At 42.6% G+C, this 25,467-nt stretch overlaps 2 protein-coding genes across 2 annotated transcripts; one reads left to right on the top strand and one right to left on the bottom strand.

Annotated features, from left to right (window-relative positions):
* Window positions 1–495: 495 nt before the first annotated feature.
* On the bottom strand, window positions 496–12,415 carry ccnb3 (cyclin B3). The gene is made up of 12 exons (XM_034676798.1): window positions 12,255–12,415; window positions 11,907–12,041; window positions 11,664–11,747; window positions 5,968–6,080; window positions 5,719–5,875; window positions 5,524–5,622; window positions 5,337–5,429; window positions 5,106–5,243; window positions 3,916–4,071; window positions 3,679–3,828; window positions 1,204–1,334; window positions 496–1,111 (listed from the first exon to the last, which is right to left on the bottom strand). Exons 2-12 carry the CDS (start codon window positions 11,988–11,990, stop codon window positions 1,042–1,044), a joined length of 1,275 nt encoding a protein of 424 aa, XP_034532689.1. The 5' UTR covers window positions 11,991–12,041; window positions 12,255–12,415; the 3' UTR covers window positions 496–1,041.
* A 6,229-nt stretch (window positions 12,416–18,644) lies between these two features.
* si:dkey-171c9.3 lies at window positions 18,645–25,467 on the top strand. The gene is made up of 2 exons (XM_034676775.1): window positions 18,645–18,657; window positions 23,753–25,467. The coding sequence occupies exon 2, from the start codon at window positions 23,759–23,761 to the stop codon at window positions 24,566–24,568; it is 810 nt and encodes a 269-aa protein (XP_034532666.1). The 5' UTR covers window positions 18,645–18,657; window positions 23,753–23,758; the 3' UTR covers window positions 24,569–25,467.

Here is a 25,467-nt window from a genome sequence, read left to right as displayed (position 1 = left end):
GTGGGTTTGCAAAGGGGGTCCCCGGCCAGAAGCTAATGCTGTTTGAGGGGCCTTGGCATGGTTAAGTTTGGGAACCCCTGTGCTAGGCCACCAGCAACCCAGAATCAAGTATTCTAAACACAGCTGTGTCATTAACAGGAAGCCGGGTAATAAAGCTTAAACTACAGTTTGAGCAGGTGTTAAGGAGGAAAATGCAACCAAAGAATCTTGAGCTTTAAAAATGTCAAGAACAAACTATTTAAAAGCCAAAAAAGATCATCATGAAGTACCAGAAGCAATAAATCATGACAGGCATGGCATTAAAGAGAAAGATGAATGGTGATGATTCTGGAGGTTTGGCTCAAGTTAGATGGCGCTTTACTGACCTCTAGTGGCCGCTTAGCGTCATTACATGCCCAGTGTAGATCAGCTTCAAACGACACTGTCACCAAATGCAGTTTCACACAAACAAGTGAATAAATAATAGATAAAATGTAAAAAATGATGAAGCAGGTATTTTATCAAACACATAAAAAACATCTTTATTTTCAGAGTACGCAATGACAGCCATTTAAAAATAGCACAGCATCATCCGCTCGTCTTTTATACGCAGACATGGCGTTACGGTATTAACATGATAAACACTGTACAGCACATGCATACCTGCTAACCTCAACAACATGACGTGACTGTAAGAACGTGTGGGCCGGTAGTAGAGTTCATCTCCTCTTCAACTCCAACCATCTGCTACAAACATTCAAAAAGGGAGGCTCACTCACGTCTCACTCTTTGAAGGATGTTTTTCTCTTCGTTTAAAAAAAAAGAAGAAATGTAACTAAAAGAAGTTCTTAATTAAGAAAACAATACGCCGGGGAAACTTTAACAAAATGCCCACGTTAAAACTCTTTTCCATGACAAACTGGAAGTACAGATTTATTTCAAATATTACATAAAAAGGCAGACTAGACTATGTTCATAAATATTAAAACATATTAACAAGTTATGTACAAGGTTTCAGAGATAGGTTATTATTTTCCTTTATATGGAAGGCTTTCTCTTCCCTCACTGAGAGAACGCTTTCTCCAAAACGTCAATGTCGACCAACGGCAGAGATGCAACTTCAAAAAACACCCTGGAAGAAACACGTTGAATAATTCATTTTAAAAATCGTCCAACTTTGATTTTAGACACAAGAATGAAAGTAATTTGTTTTTTAGGACTCACTTGTGGGCGTATTTGTTCCTGATTGCTCTCAGTTTGTCGTCAGGCGGCGCTGAAAGCATCACGTGGAGCTTCCGGACAACCGGCGCCAAATCTGACGTCTGATACCCGGAGTGGAACTGCAGGATGGGACTCTGCAGATTCGAGACGGAGGAGAATAATACATATTTAGGACGTCTGCACCGCGCACGCTCAAATGTCCCGCCTCTAAAGTGTGATACAAATCCACCGCTCGGGTTTCATTACGGCGTCTGTGCCGTTTTTCAATTTGTTCCACAAACATTATCATTTCTGAATGGAGGAGGAGGAGAAGAGAAACCACACACACACACCAGTTGATTCCAGAGGCAGCCGGGAACAAAATGAAATTACCCAGCATGCCTTGTAGTACTGCTGCAATGATAAGTCCAATTTAGAGGGGAAAACTATTTACATTTAAATTGAAAGTGTGATCGTTCGCTGGAGGCAGAGCTGCACTCAGAGTTTAGATCGGCCCGAACAAACGAGCAGACTTCATAATGCCATGGTTTCCTTTTGAGCCGTGTGGAAATAAACTGTAATCATACGGCAAATAACTCAAGATTTAAAACACTATTTATGTTCTTTGTTAAAAAACATTCCTGGTTGAACGTCTACAGGAAGTGCATGATCCTATTTCTACATGGTGGAATCTTACAACAGTACTTGGACCTCTCCTAAGTGTACATTTGTGCCCTGAGGTCCTCGGCTAACGCTCGAGTCGAGGCTGAGGACGGGAGGTGACCGGGCCTTTTCTGGAACAAACTCCCAGGAGGAGTTTGGCGACTTCTTTATCCTCTTTTAAGAACACATTTTTATCAATCCTTTAAAAGTGACCCTGTAAACTGGAGACCTTCAGCTGAACGTGTCAGTGTTTGTGGAGTTTACACAGCTGTTGAAAAACAGAGGGAGTTCCTGGGAATGCAAACTAGTTTAGTTTTTATTAAGATTTCAAAATATCCTCATCAGATATTTAATGATCGTCTAAAGACGTTTATGAGGGATGCATCCGGCTGAGAGTCTCCAGTTAACAGGGTCGCTGTTTAAACCAAAACACCGGTCGATCTCTGCCACGGCTTTTTGAGTTCAAAAGGATTTTAAAGCCGTGTTGAAACGTCTTTGCTACTCGCGCTTATCTCCTCTCACGTGTTGATTCATTCATTGCTTTTTCCATGTTTTTAACCGCAGGCGCAAAATTTTCCCTTTTTTTTCCCCATGTTTTTCTAATTTTGGAGCACAATTTCAAATTTCAGGAAAATGTATTTTTCGAAAGGCTTCGGGTCAACTTTTTTGTCCATTTTTTTTTTCAATTGTTTTTTGTCAAATTCTTTTTTTTCAAAAAAATATTCAATTTTTTATTTTTTTTTCCTTTTTTTTTTCAAAACTTTTTCTTCAAAACTTTTTTTTTCAAAAACTTTTTTCCAAGTTTTTTTCTTCCAATTTTTTTTTTTTTTTTTTTGTCAATTTTTTCCAAAAACCATTCCCAGTCATTGTTTGTCCATCTGTGATTCACTTGATTTCTCTTTCTTTCATTAGTTTTTATTTGTTCTATCTTTTTTGTATGTGTGTGTACTTTTCAAAAGAAGAAGCTGTGATTCTCTTGATTCAGCAGCTTGTAACAGTAGTCTTCTCTCAGCCCCACCGTGAACGCGCCTCTCCCGGTGTTCCGGTTTTAAAAGTGACCTTGTAAACTGGAGACCTTCAGCTGAACGTGTCAGTGTTTGTGGAGTTTACACAGCTGTTGAAACACAGAGGGAGTTCCTGGGAATGCAAACTAGTTTAGTTTTTATTAAGATTTCAAAATATCCTCATCAGATATTTAATGATCGTCTAAAGACGTCTATGAGGGATGCATCCGGCTGAGAGACTCCAGTTAAAACCAGCTGTTTAAACCAAAACACCGGGCGATCTCTGCCACGGCTTTTTGAGTTCAAAAGGATTTTAAAGCCGTGTTGAAACGTCTGTGCTACTCGCGCTTATCTCCTCTCACGTGTTGATTCAGTGAATCCATCTGTGATGAAATATAGCACCATCTAAAACAGTGCCAGCTGAGTCTCTTCATGCTAACAGGCTAACTGTTGTGTTGCTCATAATGATACCTGCCTGTCCATCTGCTTATGGTGTCATCTATGATGAACGGCATTCCTCTTTGTTTGACTGCCCTCTACTGGTCTGGTGGTGTAGTGCATTTACTTATATTTCCTCCATACGTCATTGGCCTGATTTGCACAATCTACCCGGGACCACACGGAGACAACAATGGGGGCCCAGGAACCTTTTAGTTCCGGGGAAAGTAGTTCTAGGGGCTAAAAGACCCCGGAACTCTTGGTCGAAATGCACCTATACAGAGAAGAGAAACAGTAGGAGGCGGGGCGGGAGAAGCTGCAGTGTGTTTGAAGCCGTCAGTGCAGTGTTTCTGTGTGCATGTGTTTTGTGTGTGTGTGTGTGTGTGTGTCGTACCCATCCTCCCAGCTCTTTGGTGACCAGCGCCATCAGCAGGCAGGCGGAGGCCAGCAGCGAGCCTCTCTCCGTCACCAGCTCCATCTCCATCAGACTCATCTCGCAGAAGTACCGCGCCAGAGTCAGCGTGTCCATGCCGGCGCTCACACACTGCAGAGACGCACAGAGAGTCCAGCATCAGGACACTGAGACACACTTTTTTAAAGAGCCTCAACGTGACTCAACACCTCCTCTCACCTTGGCGTAGCGTCTGAGGAAGCGGTACGGGATGGGGATGTTGATGTCGAAGCGGAGCGCCTGCAGGATGTTGGCCTCTGTGGAAATAAGCTCCTCCCTCTTGTAGGCGTCGTCGCAGATGTAGAGGAAGTCGTCGACACAGGGGGGACTGCGCTCCTGCAGGATCATTGAGACAAACACAGAACAATAAGAATTCATGTTTGGGAAGATATTTGATGGACCTCATGTTGAATCACTGTACTTTCTAATCAAGTTTTAGTTTTGATGGACCAGCATTCAACCCTAAAGAACACAAACCTCCTGAAGGCAGCAGGGGAGGAGTCTTGTTTGAACTGATCTAATATAAAAGAACCATCATAAAAGTCAGAGCATTACTGATGACTTTGACTGTATGGATCTAAGGGATGTCGTGATAACAGTTCAAAGAGAAAGGGGTGATTAAATCTCATAAATATGACAACAATCAAAATCTATTAGCGCCCTGTCGTAGAAACAGACGGCTCAAGGTTAAGGATGAGAATTGAAGCCAATGCGCAAGTGTTAAAAACTGCAGTACCCCGCTTGTCCACTCGAGGTTGGCTCCGGAAGTACCGTATACCACATACACACCAATTCAAGAAAGCCGATCTTTACAGCAGAAATAAACATGTTTACAGCCTGGTACAAAAAACGAGTGTAGTGTGGACAGCTCATTTCTCTATCGGCACACACTGTATGGGGGGGAATTTTTTCATAACGTGGCGATCTCAAAGATATTAATATTACAAGTTTTCCATTACAAGAGGCACAGCTGACTTGATTGACAGGCGGGAACACTGTAACCGCCTCTTTACCTCACACTAGCTCGGCAGAAGTTAGGTTGAGTTCAGCATTTCCAATGGACACAGCTACTACGTCCATTATTTATACAGTCTATGGAGCTGATACATATTGCCGTTTATCGTACAACGATTACAGGGAAGAATAGAGAGGAGGAGATGAAATACATGGCCGACGTGCGGGGATCCCAGAAGTGCTGTAAATGCGGAAAATGCTGCAGAGCGGACCAATCACAGGGCTTGCAGTCCGCATTGAGAAGTTTTGTGCACACGTGAAAACAGCTACAGATCATGTTTAACATCTGAATGTAACATTTAAAGGGCCTGGACTTTGTGAGTGTGTGTTTAAGTTTTCCTGACGGCGCCCGTTACCTCAAACTTGGAGGCGATGAGCATGGCGGTGGAGCCGATGAGCTGCAGCATCTCCCTGTGGACCGGAGTCTGGGCCAGGTAGTGGTCTGTCATCTTCACGGCCAGGTACAGGGTCTCGTGGTACAGCTCAAAGTTCTCCTGCAGAAAACACAAAGAGCCGTCAACGAGACGCACCGACAGAAGAAGAGGAAGAAGAAGAAGAAGAAGACGATCTAGGTTTCATCATCTCACCTGCACTTCAACCAGCCAGTCGATCAGGATGGACCTCATCTCCAGGTTCAGACTGGGCTGCGTGGGCATGTAGTCACAGAGGACGAACTTCTCCTGCGGACAGACAAGATGGACAGTCGCTCCGGTTCACTCACACGGACTTCAGATCAAACACAAGAATCGTGCTGCTGTGAGAGCCGGGTCTCACCTCTCTCTGTTTCAGGTAGTCGAAGATGTCCTTGGCGTACTCGGGGCACATGTAGCAGTCCTCAGAGTTCTCAGAGTCGATGTCAAACTCCTCTGGGATCTGTGCGGAGGGAGAGAGGAGGGGGAGCTGGATTTTTCAGAACACCTATGGAGGACTTAGAAAGTCCCACAGGATCAATCGTTAAACTGGTCTTACGTGTTGTTTCCGGAGGTGTTCAGGGACCTCCACAGCAGCCACCAGCTCTTCGACTGGAGCTGCTGCGTCGCTCTGCGCCTCCTCTTCCCTCTCCTCCTCCTCTGCGTCCGTCTTCTCTTTCTCGCTCGGCGTCCCCTCCGAGCTCGTGGACAAAGACCTGAACAGAGAGGAAGGGGTTAACGATGAAAGGAAGGAAGACAGAGGTTTATAGTTCAATGAGATTTGAATCAAAAGGGAGAGGATAGTTACTTTTTCAGGTTGGCCTGGTTCTTCGTCGACACGGTGGCAGAGCTCGTCTTCTTCGCCTGCTTCTTCGCCGCGTCCTTCTTCCTCCCCGGGATGCTGAGCTGGACCTTGTGAGCCTTTGGGAGGAAAGTCAAAAACGGTCTTCAGGGTTGTAGGATCATTTCTGAACTCATCGCTCACACTCTTCTTCTTTTTAACGTGACAATGAGCAACCGTTAGCTCTCTGCACCTTGTTGGTTTCACACTCAGGTGAGGAAGCAGGGGACACACGTAGAGCTGGGCGATACTGCAAAAGATGTTACCACTGTAACATTTTTCAAATCAGTTGATATGGATATATTTAAAAGGCAGATTTTTAGTCCTGAGTGAAAGTTGTTAGCTTGTATCTGGATTTCGTTCTCTGATGAGCTTCTTGAATCCATCATTTTTTACGGTGTTAACAGGAAGCAGGTCTTTATTGTAAGATGAGATTTTCAGGACATTGGTGGACATTAAACGCGTCTGAAATGCACAGCAGGAGTCGTCTCTGTGCTCTTCCTTTACCCACATCCTGAAACTATATTTAAAGCTCCTGTGAGGAGTTTTTGAGTGGTCATGAAATGGACTGAAAAGAACAGTGATGCCTCATTATGACCCAGAAAAGTAAACAAGATTGTTAGAAAAAGGTATTGATCATTTCCGTTTTTGTTATTTTAAAGCCTGAAATCGCTGTGAGAGGGTAGGTGTCAGATGAGGTGATTGACAGCACGTCACAAAAAAAACCCTTTTCTGCAGTAAATATTCTTAATGAGTGAAATAGTTGACTGTTAGTTGAAAGCAGGAGGAGATAACATAATTTACACATGTACAGGACAAAATAAGCAAGATCACTTAGTGCACAGGGGGGCACCAAAGTCAACACAAACAGAAAGTTCCTCACAGGAGCTTTAATGAAGTGTATTAAGTTAATAGTTAAAGCAGAGTCAACACAGTGTCAGACTAGCGGCTCTGCTTTGAGTCGCCAGTTTTATTCAGTCGCTAATTTTAGCTGTGTTAGCATTTGGCTCCAAACATCTCTTGGCCCGCTTACCTCTCACCCTGCAACATGATTGGCTGTTCAATGCCGCCTTGGTTGGGGGGGTGTAATTACAGGTTTAAATATATTGAATTTTTTATTTTTTTATCCAACATTTGTTATACTTATACTGAGAAAAATTATAACGCGATAATTAGCGTTATTGAATTATCGCCCAGCCCTAGACACTCGTTCACAAGTTCACACCGAGGAGAAGCACAGCTGTGAGCACGGCTTCACCTACATGGTTTTTTGTTTTGTTTTGGGGGGCTTTTTCGCCGTTAGTCGATAGGACAGCTGGAGAGAGACAGGAAATGTTGGGAGTGGAGAGCAGGGGAAATGGTCACGGCCGGGAATCGAACCGGCGACCCCTGCGACGAGGACTGTAGCCTCTGTATGTGGGGCGCTTAGACCGCTAGGCCACCAGCGCCCCTGCCGACATGTTTAAAGCGGGCTTTTTACTGATGACAACAATGAAGATGAAATGAGCCGCTTTTTGCCTGCTCTTGTGCAGAAAGTCCCACAGACCGGATGCTCAAGATATATTAGACACTGAGACCCTGGTTGGACACAGAGTCGAGCAATTTCAAAGATATTAAAGGTGACATATCGTGCAAAATGGACTTTTTAATGGTTCTCTACCTGAAATATGTGTCCCTGGCATGTCTACAAACCCCCCGAGAATGAAAAAAATCCATTCTGCCCCTGTTTTGATTTCTCCACCTTTCTGTAAATGTGTGCTGAAACGAGCCGTTTCAGTTTTCAGTGTTTTTGTTACGTAACAACAATATCCGGTCTGTCACGGAGTCAGAGCTCAGAGCTTGTTCAGCCCATAGACTGTATAAAGTAATACTGAATCCCCCCTCCGTTTTTCATTACCTGCACAAATGTGTGCTAACAAGGAGCTTAGGAGGGAGGCATGCTAGTTGTAGGCTGTCTTAATAAACACAAAGGTCGGTTTTACTCCCCACGTCTGCAGATTTGAAGATCTAGTGGATGATTTTTATTTATCATGGATAAGTGCTAGCGCTAGTTAGCATAGCTACATGTCGTAGCTGTAGCTGTGTACCAAGACACACGTCGACATACTGACAAATAAAACAATAAGAAACACTAAATCTGTGACCAATCCTTCAGAAAGGTCCTGCTGCCTTTCTGGTAGAGGTCGGTTTTACTCCCCACGTCTGCAGATTTGAAGATCTAGTGGATGATTTTTATTTATCATAGATAAGTGCTAGCGCTAGTTAGCATAGCCACATAGCTACATGTTCGTAGCTGTGTACCAAGACACACGTTGACATACTGATAAATAAAACAACAAGAAACACTAAATCTGTGACCAATCCTTCACAAAGGTCCTGCTGCAGGCACCTCTCCGTCAGGATCAGATTCAGGATCAGATTCAGAGGGTTGAAGTAACGCGATCTCTGAGCAGCCGTGTATATTCAGCCAGCATGTAAACATTAGATCAACGTGCTGGAGAGCCGAGGGCACACCCACTTCCTGAGGGGGCGTGGTCAGAGAGAAAACAGACTGTTCTGAGGAGGACTGAAGAAGAGGGCTTTTCAGGCAGACCAAAATCTGATTTCAAAGTGTTTTTTTGAGCATAAACTTTAAAAGACATGTTTTGGGGACCTCTTAGACCAATATATATTGATGAAAAAAGCGTAATATGTCACCTTTAAGATTACGCGTTTCCATTATGAGAGGCACAGCTGACTTGATTGACAGGCGGGAACACTGTAGCTGTTGGCAAGGAGACTCAAAGCCCGCCTCTTTACCTAACACTGGCTCGACAGCAGTTAGGTTGTGTTCAACAGTTCCAATATGGCTGCCAACAACGATTGGCTTCAAAAACAGATGAGTGATGTCACGGATACTACGTCCATTATTTATACAGTCTATGGATCCTTCAGTCTTACTGTTGTTATTGTGAAGTCGACTTATGAACAGCACGAGACGTCATCGTCAGGCTGTAATTGATGCTCAAGGAACCACAATGAGTTATTGAGAGTGTCGTTTTTTGTTGTGGTACACCCACCACTGCTGTTAGCTTACCGTTGCATGATTCTACTATGAAACAAAATCACTGCAGCGTGAACTTTTTACATTTCACCCCACAGTCAAACATCCCTGACTTTCTGTGAGGAGTGTTTGTGTAAAGTAAGGCACGTTTATAACAAGTACATTTACAGCAGCAGTGTGTCTAGTGTGACCAAACTTTACAACGGTTCCCTCTTACACTGATGCAGACAATACAGCAGATTTGTTGTGGTATCTAAAGCACTGCACAAGTCCATGCACGGTTGAAAACATGGTTCTGCACGTGGATTCAACTCTTTAAAAGGCTGTTTAATGACACCAGACCTCTCTCTCTCTGTCTGTCCACAGCACCGTTCTGACAGCTTGGAGAGTACTGCACTCTTTGAAGTGCTGCGTTTACAGCTTCATACCAAGTTTGAAACACAAGTAGAGTCTGACAGTCTTTAAGAACGATTCTTTTTTTTTTATTTCTGCTGCTGTGTCCCGTTACAACATACACAACACTAGAGAAGACATTCTCTGCAGCACTTTTCACACTTTGCACCACATATAACAGAGGACAGATTCGTTTGAGGACCTGCAAACACTCCCTCACAGAGTCGACCTCATGAGGCAGATTTCTGTTTCTATTCCAGTGTTTCCCCTAGGTTTACAGCCTTGGGGGGGGGGGGGGGGGGGGGGGGGGGGGGGGGGGGGGGGGGGGGGGGGGGGGGGGGCAGACAGACTTTGCGAATTTTTTAAGAATTCATACAGTCGATCAGATATCGGTATCAGGGTTTTAAAATCGTCAACATTTCACTACTTTAACACTTTTGCTTTTGTAATATCCTAAGTGAAATAACCTAGCCTGCAAAAAAGTCAAAATAAAACTTTCTTCATGTGACCACTATATCTGATTCTCTTGATTCAAATAAACATGAATGCCATGAACGCAAAATACAGGTCAGCATTGCACTTTTACGACAGTCCCTGAATGCACCTGCAGTGACAGTCAGCTCACGGCACACCGGGGGTAAAAATCCTCAATGAAGAGGTGACTGGTTCACACAGCACACCTGCTACAGGTAGAGACCAAGCTAACACTGCGCCCCTCCAATAATAACTCAGCCTGTTACAGGAATGCATAGTTTTAATTTCTAAAGATTAGACGCACAGCGGGGAAAATATGAGTTGTTAATGTCCGACGGTCCTTCTTAAGTTTTCATCTGAGTTTGTATTATCAGTGAGTATTGCAGTTGTAGATGAACATTTATCGTATCATTGTGCTGTGATGTGTGTATGTGAGCGCACGTGTTTGTGTGTCTGTGTGCGCATCGGGGCAGAACTCTGCCATGTGATACAGAGAGCAGAGGAGCATAATGACATCCTGTGATGTAAATAAGATAAATAACAGAAGGATATTTAGTCTGTTTAATAAAAGAACAAGTTTAAGACCTGATCTATAAGAGAGGTAACTCTAAATTACTTCTGCTGTGATCTGGCGCTATATAGAAAATAACATTTATTGAACTTCCAAGGAGGGCGGCTGCCCCCTGTATAATGGTAGGGGAAACACTGTATTCACAAAGTTGTCTTCTTGCTTTTGTTGGTATTTCTGTATCGTTCGACTTTTAGATACACGAAAAGTTTGGTTTTGAAAATACGAATGTTAGAGTGTTTTTCTACAGTTCAAGGTCTCACGTGAGGAGACAGGTTCTGTTCAGTGAATGAACAAAGGACACTCTGTGAAAGTAGGCTCAGAGCAACACACGAACGCGACTCAAAACATGTTCCAGCGATTTACCTCAGAGGGGTCACGAGTCACTTTTCGGGGCATCTTATTGCAGACTTCAGAACAAATGCTAGAATGTGATGAATCCTGCAACCACGATCGATATGCAAACATCTCAAGAGCTAAAAAAGAAGACTAAGGCAGTACAGATATGTGCGCACAAAAATAAAGATGTTTTGCAACCAACTGAAGTGAAATAAAGAAGAGAAGACGGCAAGACATATGCAGCTTTTGTGTCCTGTACGTTCATGCACTGCAGGTATAACTAACCCAGACTTCATGATAGATCTCTCTTGGTTACTTCAAGGAAGAGCAACCTGGTTCACTCATATTTAAAAGTCTCATCCATGAGGACCATAAATATGAAGACCACGAAGCTAGGTGCTTTAAATCCCTTCCTTCAGCAGCTTCACTGGTTACCAATAGAGCTGGGCGATATTGAAAATATCTCCTGGGGATTATTCGAATAATCGTGGAATAGATGCCAATAGGTGAGATCGGCCGGTGTTTTAGTTTCAACAGCGACCCTGTTAACTGGAGAAGGTGATAGTAGGCTGACTTTGTAATTGTCTTAATGTGGCTGCTGAAATTAAGGTCTGAGTCTAAGACTACACCAAGGTTTCTGGTTGGTTTGAACATTTCATCTGTGCAGATTGGAGCTGAGCAGTAACCTTTAACCTTTCTTCCTTAGCTCCAAAAACAATCATTTCAGTGTTTTCTTTGTTTAACTGAAGAAAGTTCTGCCTCATCCAGTCATTGATTTGCTCAATGCATTTACTCAGTGTTTGTATGGGGACTTTAACACAACCAACCTACAAAAACAAGACTTACATTAGTGATGTCGATGAAAGCAGTCCTCTTTTTGGGGGCTCCATGAGGAGGAGAGGAGGACCTCTTCGCCTGGGTGCCTTCCTCCTGCAAGAAAACAACATGAAACTGAAACACAAAGGTAGAAACTACAAGGACATACAAGTGTGGGACTTTCTTCTCCCTCAAATCAAACAGCTGCTGCACGTCTGCTTCATGCATTATGTGTTATAAAGCCAAATGAGTGTGCATGCATGTGTATTTCACCTGGTTCTCGCTGGTTGTTGCAGTCAGCTTGGGTATCTTGCTCCCAGCAGTGACTGCAGGCTTCCTCACCCTCGGTATAGGCATGTCTGGCTCCTTTATGCGTACAAAGTAACTCCACAGTGCCTGTAATGGGATCTATGTGCAAAGAGAGGATGCAATAGAAAGTGGAGGGTCAGTTTCGAGCAGAAGAAAGAAAACTCATGAAGCACTCTTCTTTGTTTTATCCAACATGATTTGAAAGCGCCATAGCTGTCCCCTAACCGGGCGTCTGTGTGCTCAAAGGGCGGGTACGCTTCTAAATTGAGAAATACAGACAGAAAACAGAACCACCTTGTTATTTAGACTTACAGTTTTCTCAATTCCTACTCCTTTCACTCAGTCGCTTCGTTAAAGGTCGAGAATTCAGTGTGAATAGTCCAGTTTCGCTGTGTTTCTTCACGACTGAGCTGAGAGCTCAAACAAAAGCAACCTAAAGCAGCTGCGGATCCAAATCTGCTGCGCTGCGCTGTGATTGGCTGGAATTTGAGCCGATGGACCAATCAGGGAGCCGCTCAGGATGCTGTCATTAAGAAGCGTTGGTTTCACCACACCGACTCCGCCCGGCGTTTAAATGTGTTGAATTTTGATTGAAATTCACGAGCTTTAAACCACTTAATTGATTATTTTAAATTTCGTATGTGTGTCTTTTGATTCAAGAGGGTGTTCTGTGTCGTTTAATTTATAAAAATAATAAAAAAAATGTTAAGTTACCTCTCGTAAAGATTCACTTCCGGGTGTTGTAAATCAAACGCACCCTGGCGGAGCTTGGTGCGTGAGAGATTTCAAACATGGCAGGAACCAATAGCAGCACGTGAGAGCACGTTGGGGGATTTTATTGATGTTTTCCCTGACGCAGGCACGAGCTGCTTTAACTGAAGCAGGTTATTAAATCATTTCAAAACAGACCATAGTAAACAAACGTGACATGGTTTGTACCCCTACTGCGCATGAGCAAACAAATGTATTCATTCATTTCAAGTGTTACAGTAACAGAGTAGACAAAGTGCAAAAGAAATATATAAAGCAAACAAAATCCTATAAATTAACAATTATTATAAGTTATTAACAATTAAAATTTAAATAAAAAATAAAGAGGTAAAAGATAAGCATATCTTAAAATCACACACACACACACACATATATATATATATATATATATATATATATATATATATATATATATATATATATATATATATATATTATTGATTATAGAGTCTGTCCCAAGCGGCAAACTCCGGTCTCAAACGATGAAGCCAATGCGGAAGTGATATAAACTGCAATACATCGAAAATCCGCTTGAGGCTGGCTGCAGAAACACCGGAAACCACATAGATATGAATGGGAAAAAGACGATCTTTGCAGCATTAATAAACATGTTTACAGCCTGGTTCAAAAAACGGCTTGGCCCTACAACGCTAATCTCTCTAATGGCATACACTGTACGGGGGGTGAATTTTTTTCTAACGTGACGGTTAAGAAGATATTAAGATTATGAGTTTTGCACAAATAAGGACATGACTGACGTGACTCCCGGTCGGGAACACACAGCCATTGGCTAAGAGACTCACACTACGTCACACTCTGCCTAGTTGAGTTCCGCATTACCAATATGGCTGCCGCCGTCGATTTGCTTCAAAACAGCTCTCAGGAACAGATGGGTGACGTCACGGATACTACGTCCATATTTTTTACAGTCTATGGTCTGTCCACTGCAGGAAGAAAAGACCTGCGGTATCTCTCCGTGAGACACCGCGGTTGAAGAAGTCTGTCACTGAACAAGCTACTTAGTGTTGTTATGGTCTCCTGGAGGGGGTGTGGCGTGTTGTCCATCAGAGGAGATAGCTTTGCTATCATCCTCCTGTCAGCCACCACCTCCACAGGGTCCAGTGGGCAGCCCAGAACAGATCTGGCCTTCTTCACCAGTCTGTTCAGCTTCTTCCTGTCAGCAGCAGAGATGCTACTTCCCCGCCAGACCACTCCAAAGAAGATGGCTGATGTCACCACAGAGTCAAAGAAGGACTTCAGAAGAGCCCCCTCCACACCAAAAGCCCTGAGACTCCTGAGCAGACATAGTCTGCTTTGTCCCTTCTTGTAGAGTGCGTTTCAGTTGTCTGACCAGTCCAGTGTATTGTTCAGGTGAACACCCAGGTACTTGTAAGATTTCACAATCTCAATGTCCGTTCCCTGGATGTTCTCTGGTGTGGGAGGAGGGGACTTGCGTCTTCTGAAATCCACCACCAGCTCTTTGGTCATTCCTGCGTTGAGCTGGAGGTGGTTTCTCTGGCACCAGACTGCAAAATCCTGCGTCCGCTCTCTGTACTCCCTAACATGTTTCTCATTCTACCATCTTTTAATAATGTGTCTACTTTTATGTTACAGTGATGTATATCTTAATTTAACCATGCTTGAAGTCGTCATTTGTTGTAAAATATTCTAAAAAATAATTTAACAATTTAAATAAATTGAAATGAATAATCTGAAGACCGACACAGAAGTATTTCTACTCATAGGCTGTTTTCGAAACTGCCTACTATACTAGCAGTACCTACTGATTTGGGCAAAATTCAGTATGTAGTTTGTGAACAAGAGCAAAATCTGCAGTGTGCCAGCACTGCCTGGATGTCTACTGATTTGGGAAAATTTCACAGTATGCATCGGACAAGTCTGCCTCGCATACTGTTTCCCACAATGCACAGCACTCAATCCGCTTTTTCTTTTTTCTTCTTTTTTGACGGGGAGGAACTCTTTTTTTATGTACTGTGAAAATTATTAAATTACATATAAACCACTTCTTACGTACCAGGCTGTAAACATGTTCATTACTGCTTCAAAGATCGGCTTTTTTGAATGGGTGTGTATGTGGTTTCTGGTGTTCCTGCAGACACTCTGAAGTGGACACTCGATGAATTGCAGTTTATAACACTTCAGCATGGGCTTCATATTTTGAGACCGGAGGTTGCCACTTGCATATTTCATTTAAATAAACATCAAAAGAACAGCGAGACATGCGCACATGCAACATGAAACAATTTAAAGCCGTCATGAAAACACTACATCTGATTTTCATTAGTTCAGCCAAAATAAGTCATAAAAGCTCTGAAGCAGATGTTCATGTTCCTGCAAATTAAATGAAATTATAGGCTAAGTTATGAATTTAAGGTCTTGTTTGGACTGAATATCTGATTCTAATCAGATGTGACAACTGAGCAAATTCCATCTGCTTATGAGAACCATGAGTCGGATCTGGAAGAGCCAAATGAACCCATGTTCTGACATTTAGTTAAGAATATTTGTCATAGCAGTTGTCGAGGGTGGCTTGGTTGGTTTCACAGCATGATTTTAACACACTGAGTGAGCCTCCATGTTTCCTTCCTGTGTGTACGCAAACCTTTTAAAGCAAATGATGCAAAACAAACCACAAGAACTCAGAACCCAAAGGTACTTTTCTTAGATTTGTTCATGTGATGCAATCTGGCGTGTCCTGATTTCCCTTCAGGCGCTCAAAACGGTCTAAAATCGCCCTTAAATTCGACTTAAATGTTGGTGTTGAGCAATGAGCTCACTGACACACAGATAAGTGTTTCCTGGGCCAGAGCAGAGAGATTACGGAGGGCCTTCTGGGGCCCACAACACTGAGTTACCGCAGTAACAGTTTGGATAACAGAGGGCCATAAAATCCCAGTTGTGCGCCCAGAGGGCAGATTCAAGATGGACACCGGAGGGAAGCTGGCAGCTAACGTACACACTGCTGCCAGGGGTGAGGGGGGGTCATCCTTGTTTCATGTGGTCTGGATGACAGGAATAGAGCCCATAAAGTGTCTTAAGAGAACAACATGCAGTTTATGTAATCTTCTTTGACCTAAACTACACTAACAAAGCCCTTAAGATTGAAATCATCTCCAGCGCGCCCTTTACACTGACAATATTAAGACGGTTCGACGACAACAAAGAAGCTCTAACATTCACCCAACGCACTTTCTGTGAACCGGCACAGAGCGATCTTTGGTCTAATGAAGTCCTCAGAGAGATATCATCTCTCAACACCGCTTTTATTCCAGCTCCCCTCCCTGTTTGTGTCCTCGTCCAACCCTGAGATTCTTCGCCCGAGCATCATCCATGTCCGTCTTTAAGTGAGGAGGGAGAGGTAGTTTTGTAATTCTCAGGACTTGCTCAGATAGGTGGAGTTCAGAGGGGTCATAGAGGTCATGTGTCGCAGATAAAACACAAAATGGGTCCATGTGGGACGGTTTGAGTCCTCCGGTATGATCTGAGGTCATTTCAGGTACTTGTACTCAGAGCATTTTCCTTGATCTTCAACTTCACTGCAATTTAAAGGGACAGTCCAGAGCTTTTACTGTGTTGTAACCATAGACTGTAAATAAAAATGGACAGCGTTGCTCCGCCTCTTCCCGTTGTACAGTTCTGAAGCCAAAAAATCCTGCTCCTTGGCGCCACCATTGTGCAGCCAGAGCCTGTGAAGCCACTGTAACAAGCTCCGCCCTACAGTGTGACGTCACAAGACGATGTGTGTCCTTTGAAGTTTCCCTCTACGGCGGCTGTGAATCAAAGGAAACAGGAAGTAAAACCTCGATTTTTAAAATCTAATAACTAACGAAAAAGAAACTTTTCAGGAAAAAGAGGCCTTGAACACAAAACAGTCAAATACTAACTACATATCAACACAGCATGCGGATGTGAGAAACATTTGTACGACGTGTATTTATTTTTTAAAGTTTGACTGCTCCCCCATTCAAATGAATGGAGGAGACAGATTTTTTTTACCTATACTGCAGCCAGCCACCAGGGGGCCGACACACTGCTGAAAGCCTCACCACCAGGGCCGTGTCCAGCACGCTTGGTTGTAACAAAGCGTCAACTTCCGGCAGCGAGAATTGAAGCCAATGCGGTAGTATTAAAAACTGCAGTTCCTGAAGTGTCCACTTTAGGCTTGCTCCGGAAGTACCGGAAACCACATACACACAAATTCAAAAACGCCGATCTTTACAGCAGAAATAAACATGTTTACAGCCTGGTACAAAAAACGAGTTTAGTCTGGATAGCTCATTTCTCTCTTTGCTGAGTCATGAATTTTTTCATGACGTGGCAATTTCGAAGATATAAAGATTATGACTTTTCCATTATGAGAGGCACAGCTGACTTGATTGACAGGTGGGAACACTGTAGCTGTTGGCCAGGAGGCTCAAAGCCCGCCTCTTTGCGTCACACTAGCTTGATAGAAGTTAGGTTGTATTCGGCATTTCCAATATGGCTGCCACCGCCGACTTGCTTCAAAACAATGCTCAGGAACAGATGGGTTACGTCACGGATACTACGTCCATTATTTATACAATCTAGGGCTGGGCGATATGGCATTATATTGATTTCTTGATATTTATAGGCCATATTTTGCCTTAGCCTGGAGATGACGCTTCTTTTTTTTTCCCAGAGGCAAACGCTTAAAATAAAACAGTCAGTTATAAGTTTTTTGCCACGTGCCAAATGTCACACAGGCACCTTTATTAACTGAGGTCACTTTGCACAATATCAAAATGTATCAAACAAATTGAACAAACAAACTGTACAAAATGAAATAAAATGCTCCTTGAGTAAAATAAAACAAATAATGTCTCTTTTCTGCATGACAAAAATACACAGTAATATTTTAACAGTAACAGTAAACAGACTTTTCCACTGAAAAGTTCAACAATTGTGTATACAGACAGGGCATTCAGTCTATGATGGAAACCGGGATTTTAGAGGGATCTGTAAACAAAATTATTACTATTATTATACTGATGTTTATTTTGGACAGTAATGCATCACTTCTTTCTATGAGGGTCCTAAAGGGGGGCTCAGAGGACTCAGGGTTGGGAACCTTTCCTTTGAGCTTTGCAAGGAACAGGCTAAGGACATCTTTGTACAGTGAGCACTCTAAATACATTGGTTTTACTGATGCAGTGTCACCTCATTAACATTTTAAGTAGCAGGACCTTTAGCATTGTATGCAGAGGGCCACAGATATGGAACGAGCTTGACAATGGGTTAAGAATGTCACATTCCATCTCCATCTTCAAGGAAAAGCTAAAATTACAACTTCTGGAAATTTATGATTAATGTACTAATTTATCTATGTAACCGCAATATTAGGATTGTCTGTTGTGTGTTTGTTATATGTCTGTTGATTTGTTGTTGTTGTTGTTGTTGTTGTTGTATCTTGTCTGTTGCCACTTTATTTGTGGGAAATTGGGGCCCCTATTAAAAGCTTTAAATAGCTTCCTTGGGATCACCCCTCTCCACACATCCGACCATTTTTGAAATGTTCACTGAATATATATAGATGTATATTTGTGATGATGATGTGTGTGAATAAACTAAACTAAACAGACCTCTGCTTTGAAACAGCATTTCTTTAAAGGTAGAATAAAAAAGTGTGTGAGCTATATTTGACTGGTGTCACTCTTTGATACCTTTCTTTCATTATCTCTTCATCAGCCTGACCTCTCGCACAAAGTGAAAGGTTATTTGAACATTCTAACACGTACTCAGTCATTTCCTTCTGTTGTAATGAGGTTGCAATTCACATCACTTTCACACACACACACACACCCACACACACATACACAGGAAGTGAAGGTAACACAGACGCACTCATTTGTCAAACCATTTCCGTTCAAACTCAGTTGCACTGAAGACATCAGAGAGCGAGCTGGTAAGTTACTCTGCATCAGATATACTCCTCTGATGTTTCCTGTGTCATGCGTTCATATTTTACCGAACATGAAATCAACATTTGGCTTTAATATTCTCTAATTGGCTCTAAAACAGCCACCTGTTTCACACCAGGAGTCCCAGAAGTTTTATTCTTATCTGGAATACTTCTTTAATTTATTAGTTATGTTGAAAAACTGAGGTATTTTCTCGGTTTCTCTGCATCATGGTTGGTTTTATCTATCAAGGTTTTCTTTGGACACAGAGGTTAACACACTTCTTGCACCTCTTATCAAGCAAAAGTTGACATTAAACAAGTAGACTTTATCATCCTTTCTGCTTGTTCCTTGTCTCTGCTGTGGGTAAAATGTGCCATCAAACAAGTTTGAAGCATCACAATCCACTGACTTGGTTTTAACAGGCCTCTGTGACACATGAACAGTGGGGATGAAGTAATGAAGAAGCATCCTCGTCTCATAAACTTTAGTTCGGCCATCCAAGTGGAATCGCCGAGAGAGAACATTCTTTAGTTTAGCTGTAATTTGTTCCACATCTGCGCCTCATTCTCAATCGTGTTTCCCTGTACGAGCTCTGTCCGTTGTGAACTCGGGTTGTGGTCTGATGGGTGACGGGGGCCAAGATAAAATTGTGACACTCCTTAAGAAGCTGTAACACACACAGAGATACTGACTTTTCTACCCACAGGGACATGTATGCCGTCATTTTCTTTGGCTACAAATTAGAAGAACACAAAGTAGGGATGAGAGTGTTTGGGAAAGACACCGTTACATTGATTTGAATTGATGTGTCCCTGATTTCATTCCTTTTTCTGGTTAAGTGTATCTGTTTGCTAACCCTCAAATCGTGTGACCATATACAGATCAATCATTCAATCAATCAATCTTTATTTGCATAGCGCCAAATCACAACAAACGTTATCTCAGGACGCTTTTACAAACATAGGAGGTCTAGACCACTCTATGTCAAATTCTGAACAGAGACCCAACACCAAGACAGGGTAAGACTCAGTCTGACCCCACCTTAATCCATCGTGAGCATTGCACATCGCAGTATTTAGCTAGTTACAGTGGCGAGGAAAAACTTCCTTTTAACAGGCAGAAACCTCCAGCAGAACCAGACTCATGTTAGACAGCCATCATGCCTCGACTGAGTTGGGTCTGGAAAGACAGATAGAGGGGAGTAAGAGAGAGAGGTGATAGTGATGAGACGAGTAGTAGAAGCTGTTGCCACTGGAGTCCAGTACGTCCGTATCAGCTGGAGTCCAGAACGTCCGCAGCAGGAGGACGTCTACGGCAGCTCAGAGGAATCTACGAGACAATGGAGCTCAGGGACTCCAGAAAGGTCTATGGTTAGTAACTTTAATGGGACAGGCAGAGTTAAAGTAAGTGATGAGGGGGTTGGGGGGAAGGGGGTGAGCTAGGATCCCAGTGTGTCAGTGTGCCAGTTCCCCCGGCAGTCTAGGCCTATAACAGCATAACAAAAGCTGGTCCAAGCCTGATCCAGCTCTAACTATAAGCTTTATCAAAAAGGAAAGTTTTAAGCCTACTCTTAAAAGTGGAGAGGGTGTCTGCCTCCCGGACCTTGACTGGTAGATGATTCCAAAGGAGAGGGGCCTGATAACTGAAGGTTCTACCTCCCATACTACTTTTAGAGATTTTAGGTAAAACTAGCAAGCCTGCATGTTGGGAGCGTAGAGATTTAGAGGGGTAATAGGGCGCTATGAGCTCTTTAAGATACGAGGGTGCCTGATTTTTAAGGGCTTTGTAGGTTAAAAGAAGGATTTTAAATTCTATTCTACATTTTATTGGGAGCCAGTGTAGAGAAGCTAACACTGGAGAAATGTGCTCTCTCTTCCTAGTTCTAGTCAATACTGGAGCTGCGGCGTTTTGAACTAGCTGAAGAGTCTTTAGAGACTTATTGGGGCAGCCTGATAAGAGGGAGTTACAGTAATCTAACCTGGAGGTAACAAATGCATGGACAGATGCCAGATTAAGGTAAGGTGAAAAAGATATCAAAGATGTTAAATGTTTAAGTTTTGGTTTTCAATACTTTTCAAGAAGTGTGTCAGAAAAATGTACCAAAAGACCGACTTAGCAAATGACGTGGCCTCAGTAACATTAGCAAAGGAACTTTAGTAGTTATGTAGCACAGCTAGCAATTTCTTTGCTATCAAGACAATGTTTCACAACCATAGACTGTATAAATAATGGATGTAGTATCCGTGACGTCACCCATCTGTTTCTAAAGCGCTGTTTTGAAGCCAATCGTCGGTGGGTGCCATATTGGAAATGTTGAACTCAACATAACTTCTGTCGAGCGAGTGTGACGTAAAGAGGCGGGCTTTGAGTCTCCTCGCCAGCAGCTACAATGTTCCCGCCTTTTAATCAAATAACTGCCGCGTTATGAAAAAATTCACACCCCATACAGTGTGTGATGATAGAGAAATTAGCTATTCAGACTACACTCGTCTTTTGTACCAGGCTGTAAACATGTTTATTTCTGCTGTAAAGATCGTCTTTTTTTTAATTAGTGTGTATGTGGTTTCTGGTACTTCCAAAGCCAGCCTCAAGTGTATACTGCAGTTTTTAACACTTCCGCATTGGCTTCAATTCTCATCGCAGGAGGTTGCTGCTTGTTCACAATGTGCACAACTGTAACAGCAAGACACAAAAACATATGAATTGTCCTGTAGGTGCTAGCTTCTTCTTTATTTTAAAGGTACAGTGTGTAGAAATGGGAATATTCAGCAATCAAGTGGTCAGATTCTAGACTAAACTGCTCCCATGTTAAACCCTCCTGTTGGTGGCCTTTGAGGACAAAAAGCTCCTAAATAAGGTCCTTTTGTCAAGTTTTTACTACAGGAAAAGTCTATAAACAAAAACCACTCACCTCTTTGTGTTCTGTCTCTTCCAACCTGTAAGAGGTAACATCAGCAAAGATGTTGTCTGGACATTTGTCCAAAGGGGGCGCCAAAGTTGGCAAAACCCAAAAGTTCCTCACAGGAGCTTTAAAATGAAAATGCACCATTACGCTAATGAAAATTGTTCAAGATGTTAAAAAAAGGTCCTTTCAATTTGTCAGTTGTGGTTAGCTTCAGGGATGAAAATTGAAGCCAAAACTGAAGTGTGAAAAAACTGCAGTTCCTCCAGTGTCCACTTGAGGCTGGCATCAATGCTGAGGAAAATCTAGAAGAGTCAATATTAAATGGCCCAATTTTACAACAGACTTTAAACATAGCTGGAGCCACAAAATGTAGTTCTGGTCTTCTGGGACCTATTTCTTTATTCCTGTCTTGCACAGGGGTTACATTTTTTTAGGACTCATTCGTTTTGATGTTATTAAGGAAACTAGTTATGCATCATTACACATAATATGGGTGTGGCTGATTTAATGTCAGTTGGAGGAGCTAGCTGTTTGCCATACAGCAAAGGCTGGGTCTCAACTCCTCTTATTTACTGGCATCAAGGTTAGCCGGATGTTAGTGAGTCCACAGGAGCTTTAAAATGAAAACGTACCATTATGCTTATGAAATTGTTTTCAATTTAAAAGCTAACTCTTTCAAGAAGTTAATAAAAGCTCCTTTTGACTTGTCAGTTGTGGTTAGCTTAAATATATAAGATATTACCAAGCAGCAACCTCCAGGGTTGAAAAGTTGATGTCAACGCTTAAGTGCAAAAAACTGCAGTTCCTCAAGTGTCCACTTGAGGCTGGTGCCAATGATAAGGAAACCCCAGAAGAGGCCATATTAAATTCAGGTTTAATATGGTATTACAGTTTTATTGTTAATGGAGGTGCTAGCTGTTTGACATTCAGAAAGGCTATGGTCTCAACTCCTCTTTTTTACTGGTTTCAATGTTAGCCGTAAGTTCGTATGAGTCAGCATTTCCAATATGGCGTCCACCATCTTTGGGCTTCAGAACACGTCTTCAGAAACCAATGGGTAACACCACTAAGACTACCTCCATGTTTTAAACAGTGTATAGATATGACATGTTAACTTTGTATCTCTAAGGTTTTAACATCTTAGCTGTCTTAGCTAGTGCTTTCTTCTGGTCTAACCAGTCGCTGGCAGTGTTAGCTTTATATTAGCACAACAGTATCAGGGCTGAATCAGTATTAAGTCCAACTAAATGACAGTGAATGAGTGTTTGGTGGTCAGGCAGTCTGAACTGTCCACATTACTGACGAGAGCAATAAAACTCCAAAGAAAAGAAGCAGCTTTGTGTTAGCCCGGGCTGCACCTCCCGCAGAGCGATTATAGCTTTGTCAGTTGACGTTACTGCACATATTAAAATCAGTTAGCGGCAACACACTGACAGACCCGGTCCCTCAATGAGTGTAAAAGCCTGTTTCAAGTCAAACAAAGAACCCTTCCAAGCATGATGAGTCTGTTCTGGCGTACTTCCACTTCGCTGAAATAGATACAGATGTCACATATCAATCGAGTATCAGAGAGCGACTGCTACACACATTTTGTGTAATATCTTCTTTGTTTCATCTTTGGTTTCTTGGATTGGAGGTACATTTATTTGATAATGTTTTATCTGAATTAATCACAGATGGGTACAAATGAAGTTTTTGGACTGATCTAATATCAAACCTCACTTCCTGCTTGTTAGATATTGGTTTCCTGCCAGCTCATATGGCGACAGGCTGTAGTTAAGGCCTCCATTTTTCTTTCCGTCTGTCCTCAGGTTCTTTTCTCTTTTATTCACCATTTTTTTTCTGCTGCTTCTTGAACATACACTTAAACATTCAATTTGCAGCTTATCAAAATTGCCCCATTTACTGAAACATGTAGTCAGCGTTTATAGCTCAGAGACTAAAAGGGGACCACTTAAGAGAAATATTGATATCCTGCCAGACTTTGACTGAACACTCTGGCAAGAAATGATCAAATCAAAACAAAATTTCACTAATTACAGGAACAAGGCAGTGTTTGAAACCATCTTTGGACTCATTTTAGTGCCTGTGTCATGAACTGACCTTTACAATGTTCTTAATGCAAAAAACAGGCTCCAGGAAAACCAATATTTCCTTCAATTTTCTAAAAATTATTGCTTTTATTCTCACAGGATCCAATGCAGAAAGAGAGTGCAGATCCAAGGATGCCAGAGCCCAGTGAAGGAAACCTTGGCAGACCTGAAGGCCACAGGACAAGTCCCCTAAACAATGGGGTTCTTGAGAAGTTTGCCCAAAATATGACCGAGAACATAATCCAGTCGTTTTTAGGCCAAATGGAAATGGTGGAACCTGAAGTGGTGTCCAATAATCAAAACCAGGAGATGTTAGCTGAAGAGTTAGCCTCAGCTGTGGTTAAAGAAGCTCTGAGGGAAGCTGGTTTTATGCTCAAGAGTTTTCAATCAGAGGGGATGGAAATGGATGGCGGACAGGCCAAAAGTTCTGATGAGTCTGAGAGCGAGCCCTGCAATCCATCTTTGTCCAAGTCAGGGCTCCCCGTTTTGGGATCCGTCGACTACCCCGACGCCCCTCCGACTACACCCCTCCTCCCAGAGCTCGAAAGAAGCAGATACAGTTTTGCCAAGAAGCTCAAAGGGGGCTTGGCAAAGGTTTTCCTGCCGTCGCCTCCACCGCCGACCCCCAAGGATGAAATAGACAGCGCCAGCGACCCCAGAGTGGAGTTGATGGAGCATCTGATGCACTCGCTGTCCAGCGATGACGTAGGACGAGGACATTTTGACGCAGAGGCAAACCATGGAACCACAGTGGGAGCTTTTGCGGAGGCTCTTTCGTACGACATCATGGACTCAGTCTTACGTTCCAATAATGGAGATCTGATCCATGAGAGTCGTGATCTTCATGAACTGGCCGACAAACTGGCTGAAACCATCATCACGTCTTCGCTTGATGAAGCTAAAATAATGGTCTAGAGTGTTGTTAAGATTTATCAACCATGAAGCCGCCTCTTTCCTGTGATGTCATGCTCAGAGTGAGAGGTCAGATGCTGTCACTGTGGCTTGCTCCTGTGTTTTAGGGTTAATAGTACAAATTTAAGCTTTCTTGGAATTTCCATCAATTAACTGCGTAGAGATATATCAGCAACTGAAACAAAATCCAGAGGAAAACCAAAATCATATCACAAGAAAATGATATCATTGGTAAGCTAATGTTAGCATATGGTTTGAACTGGATACAACAAAATATTTGGTAAGCTAACTTTAGCATAAAGTCACTTTCTGGATTAAAAATAGCATAATAAGGCAACATTTAACAGTAATCTCTTTGCTGAAACTACATATTTGGCAAGCTAACATTAGCATACAACACTTATATGACTAGACAACATACTTGATAAACCTACATTTGAATACAGTCACTTCTTTGGTATAACAACGTTAATATTAAGCTAATACCCACATATCAAAATTGGTCTGATAGGTCTGGACCAGATCTGGCGTCAAGCCGGCACTGCTGGCTGACTGCTGGCATGACAAGTGGTATGTCAACCGGATGTGGACCAGGTCTGGCAATGATGGCCCGATTGTGGCTTGGTTTATGTGGCCTAGATCTGTACATGCCGCACCTGGGTCGATTAAGGTTGCGCTTGTGATTAAGCTGGCCCATGTGTGGGCCGTCTCTGGCAAACTATATCTGGGCCACTTAAGGGCCGTCATTCTTTGCAGTATGTTGGCCGAGTCTAAGTGTATTGTGGGCCAGAACCGGGCCAGACCAATTTTGCTATGTGGGTAATAGCATACGGTTAATTTCTTGTCAAAACAACATATATGTTGAGCTAAAATTTGCATACAGTCACTTCTTAGATGAAGCA

This window comes from Notolabrus celidotus, chromosome 23 (genome assembly GCF_009762535.1).
Source record: "Notolabrus celidotus isolate fNotCel1 chromosome 23, fNotCel1.pri, whole genome shotgun sequence".
In the NCBI taxonomy this organism is placed as follows: Eukaryota; Metazoa; Chordata; class Actinopteri; order Labriformes; family Labridae; genus Notolabrus; species Notolabrus celidotus.
This window is presented reverse-complemented; position numbering and strand designations above follow the sequence as displayed.

What these genes read in the sequence shown, in the direction of transcription:
- ccnb3 (XM_034676798.1), bottom strand. Translation starts at nt 11,990, where the DNA reads ATGCCTATACCGAGGGTGAGGAAGCCTGCAGTCACTGCTGGGAGCAAG. An exon ending in CAACAACCAGCGAGAACCAG is followed by an intron (nt 11,748 to 11,906) that starts GTGAAATACACA and finishes GTTTTCTTGCAG; the next exon opens with GAGGAAGGCACCCAGGCGAA. An exon ending in ACTGGCTGGTTGAAGTGCAG is followed by an intron (nt 5,244 to 5,336) that starts GTGAGATGATGA and finishes TGTTTTCTGCAG; the next exon opens with GAGAACTTTGAGCTGTACCA.
- si:dkey-171c9.3 (XM_034676775.1), top strand. Translation starts at nt 23,759, where the DNA reads ATGCAGAAAGAGAGTGCAGATCCAAGGATGCCAGAGCCCAGTGAAGGA.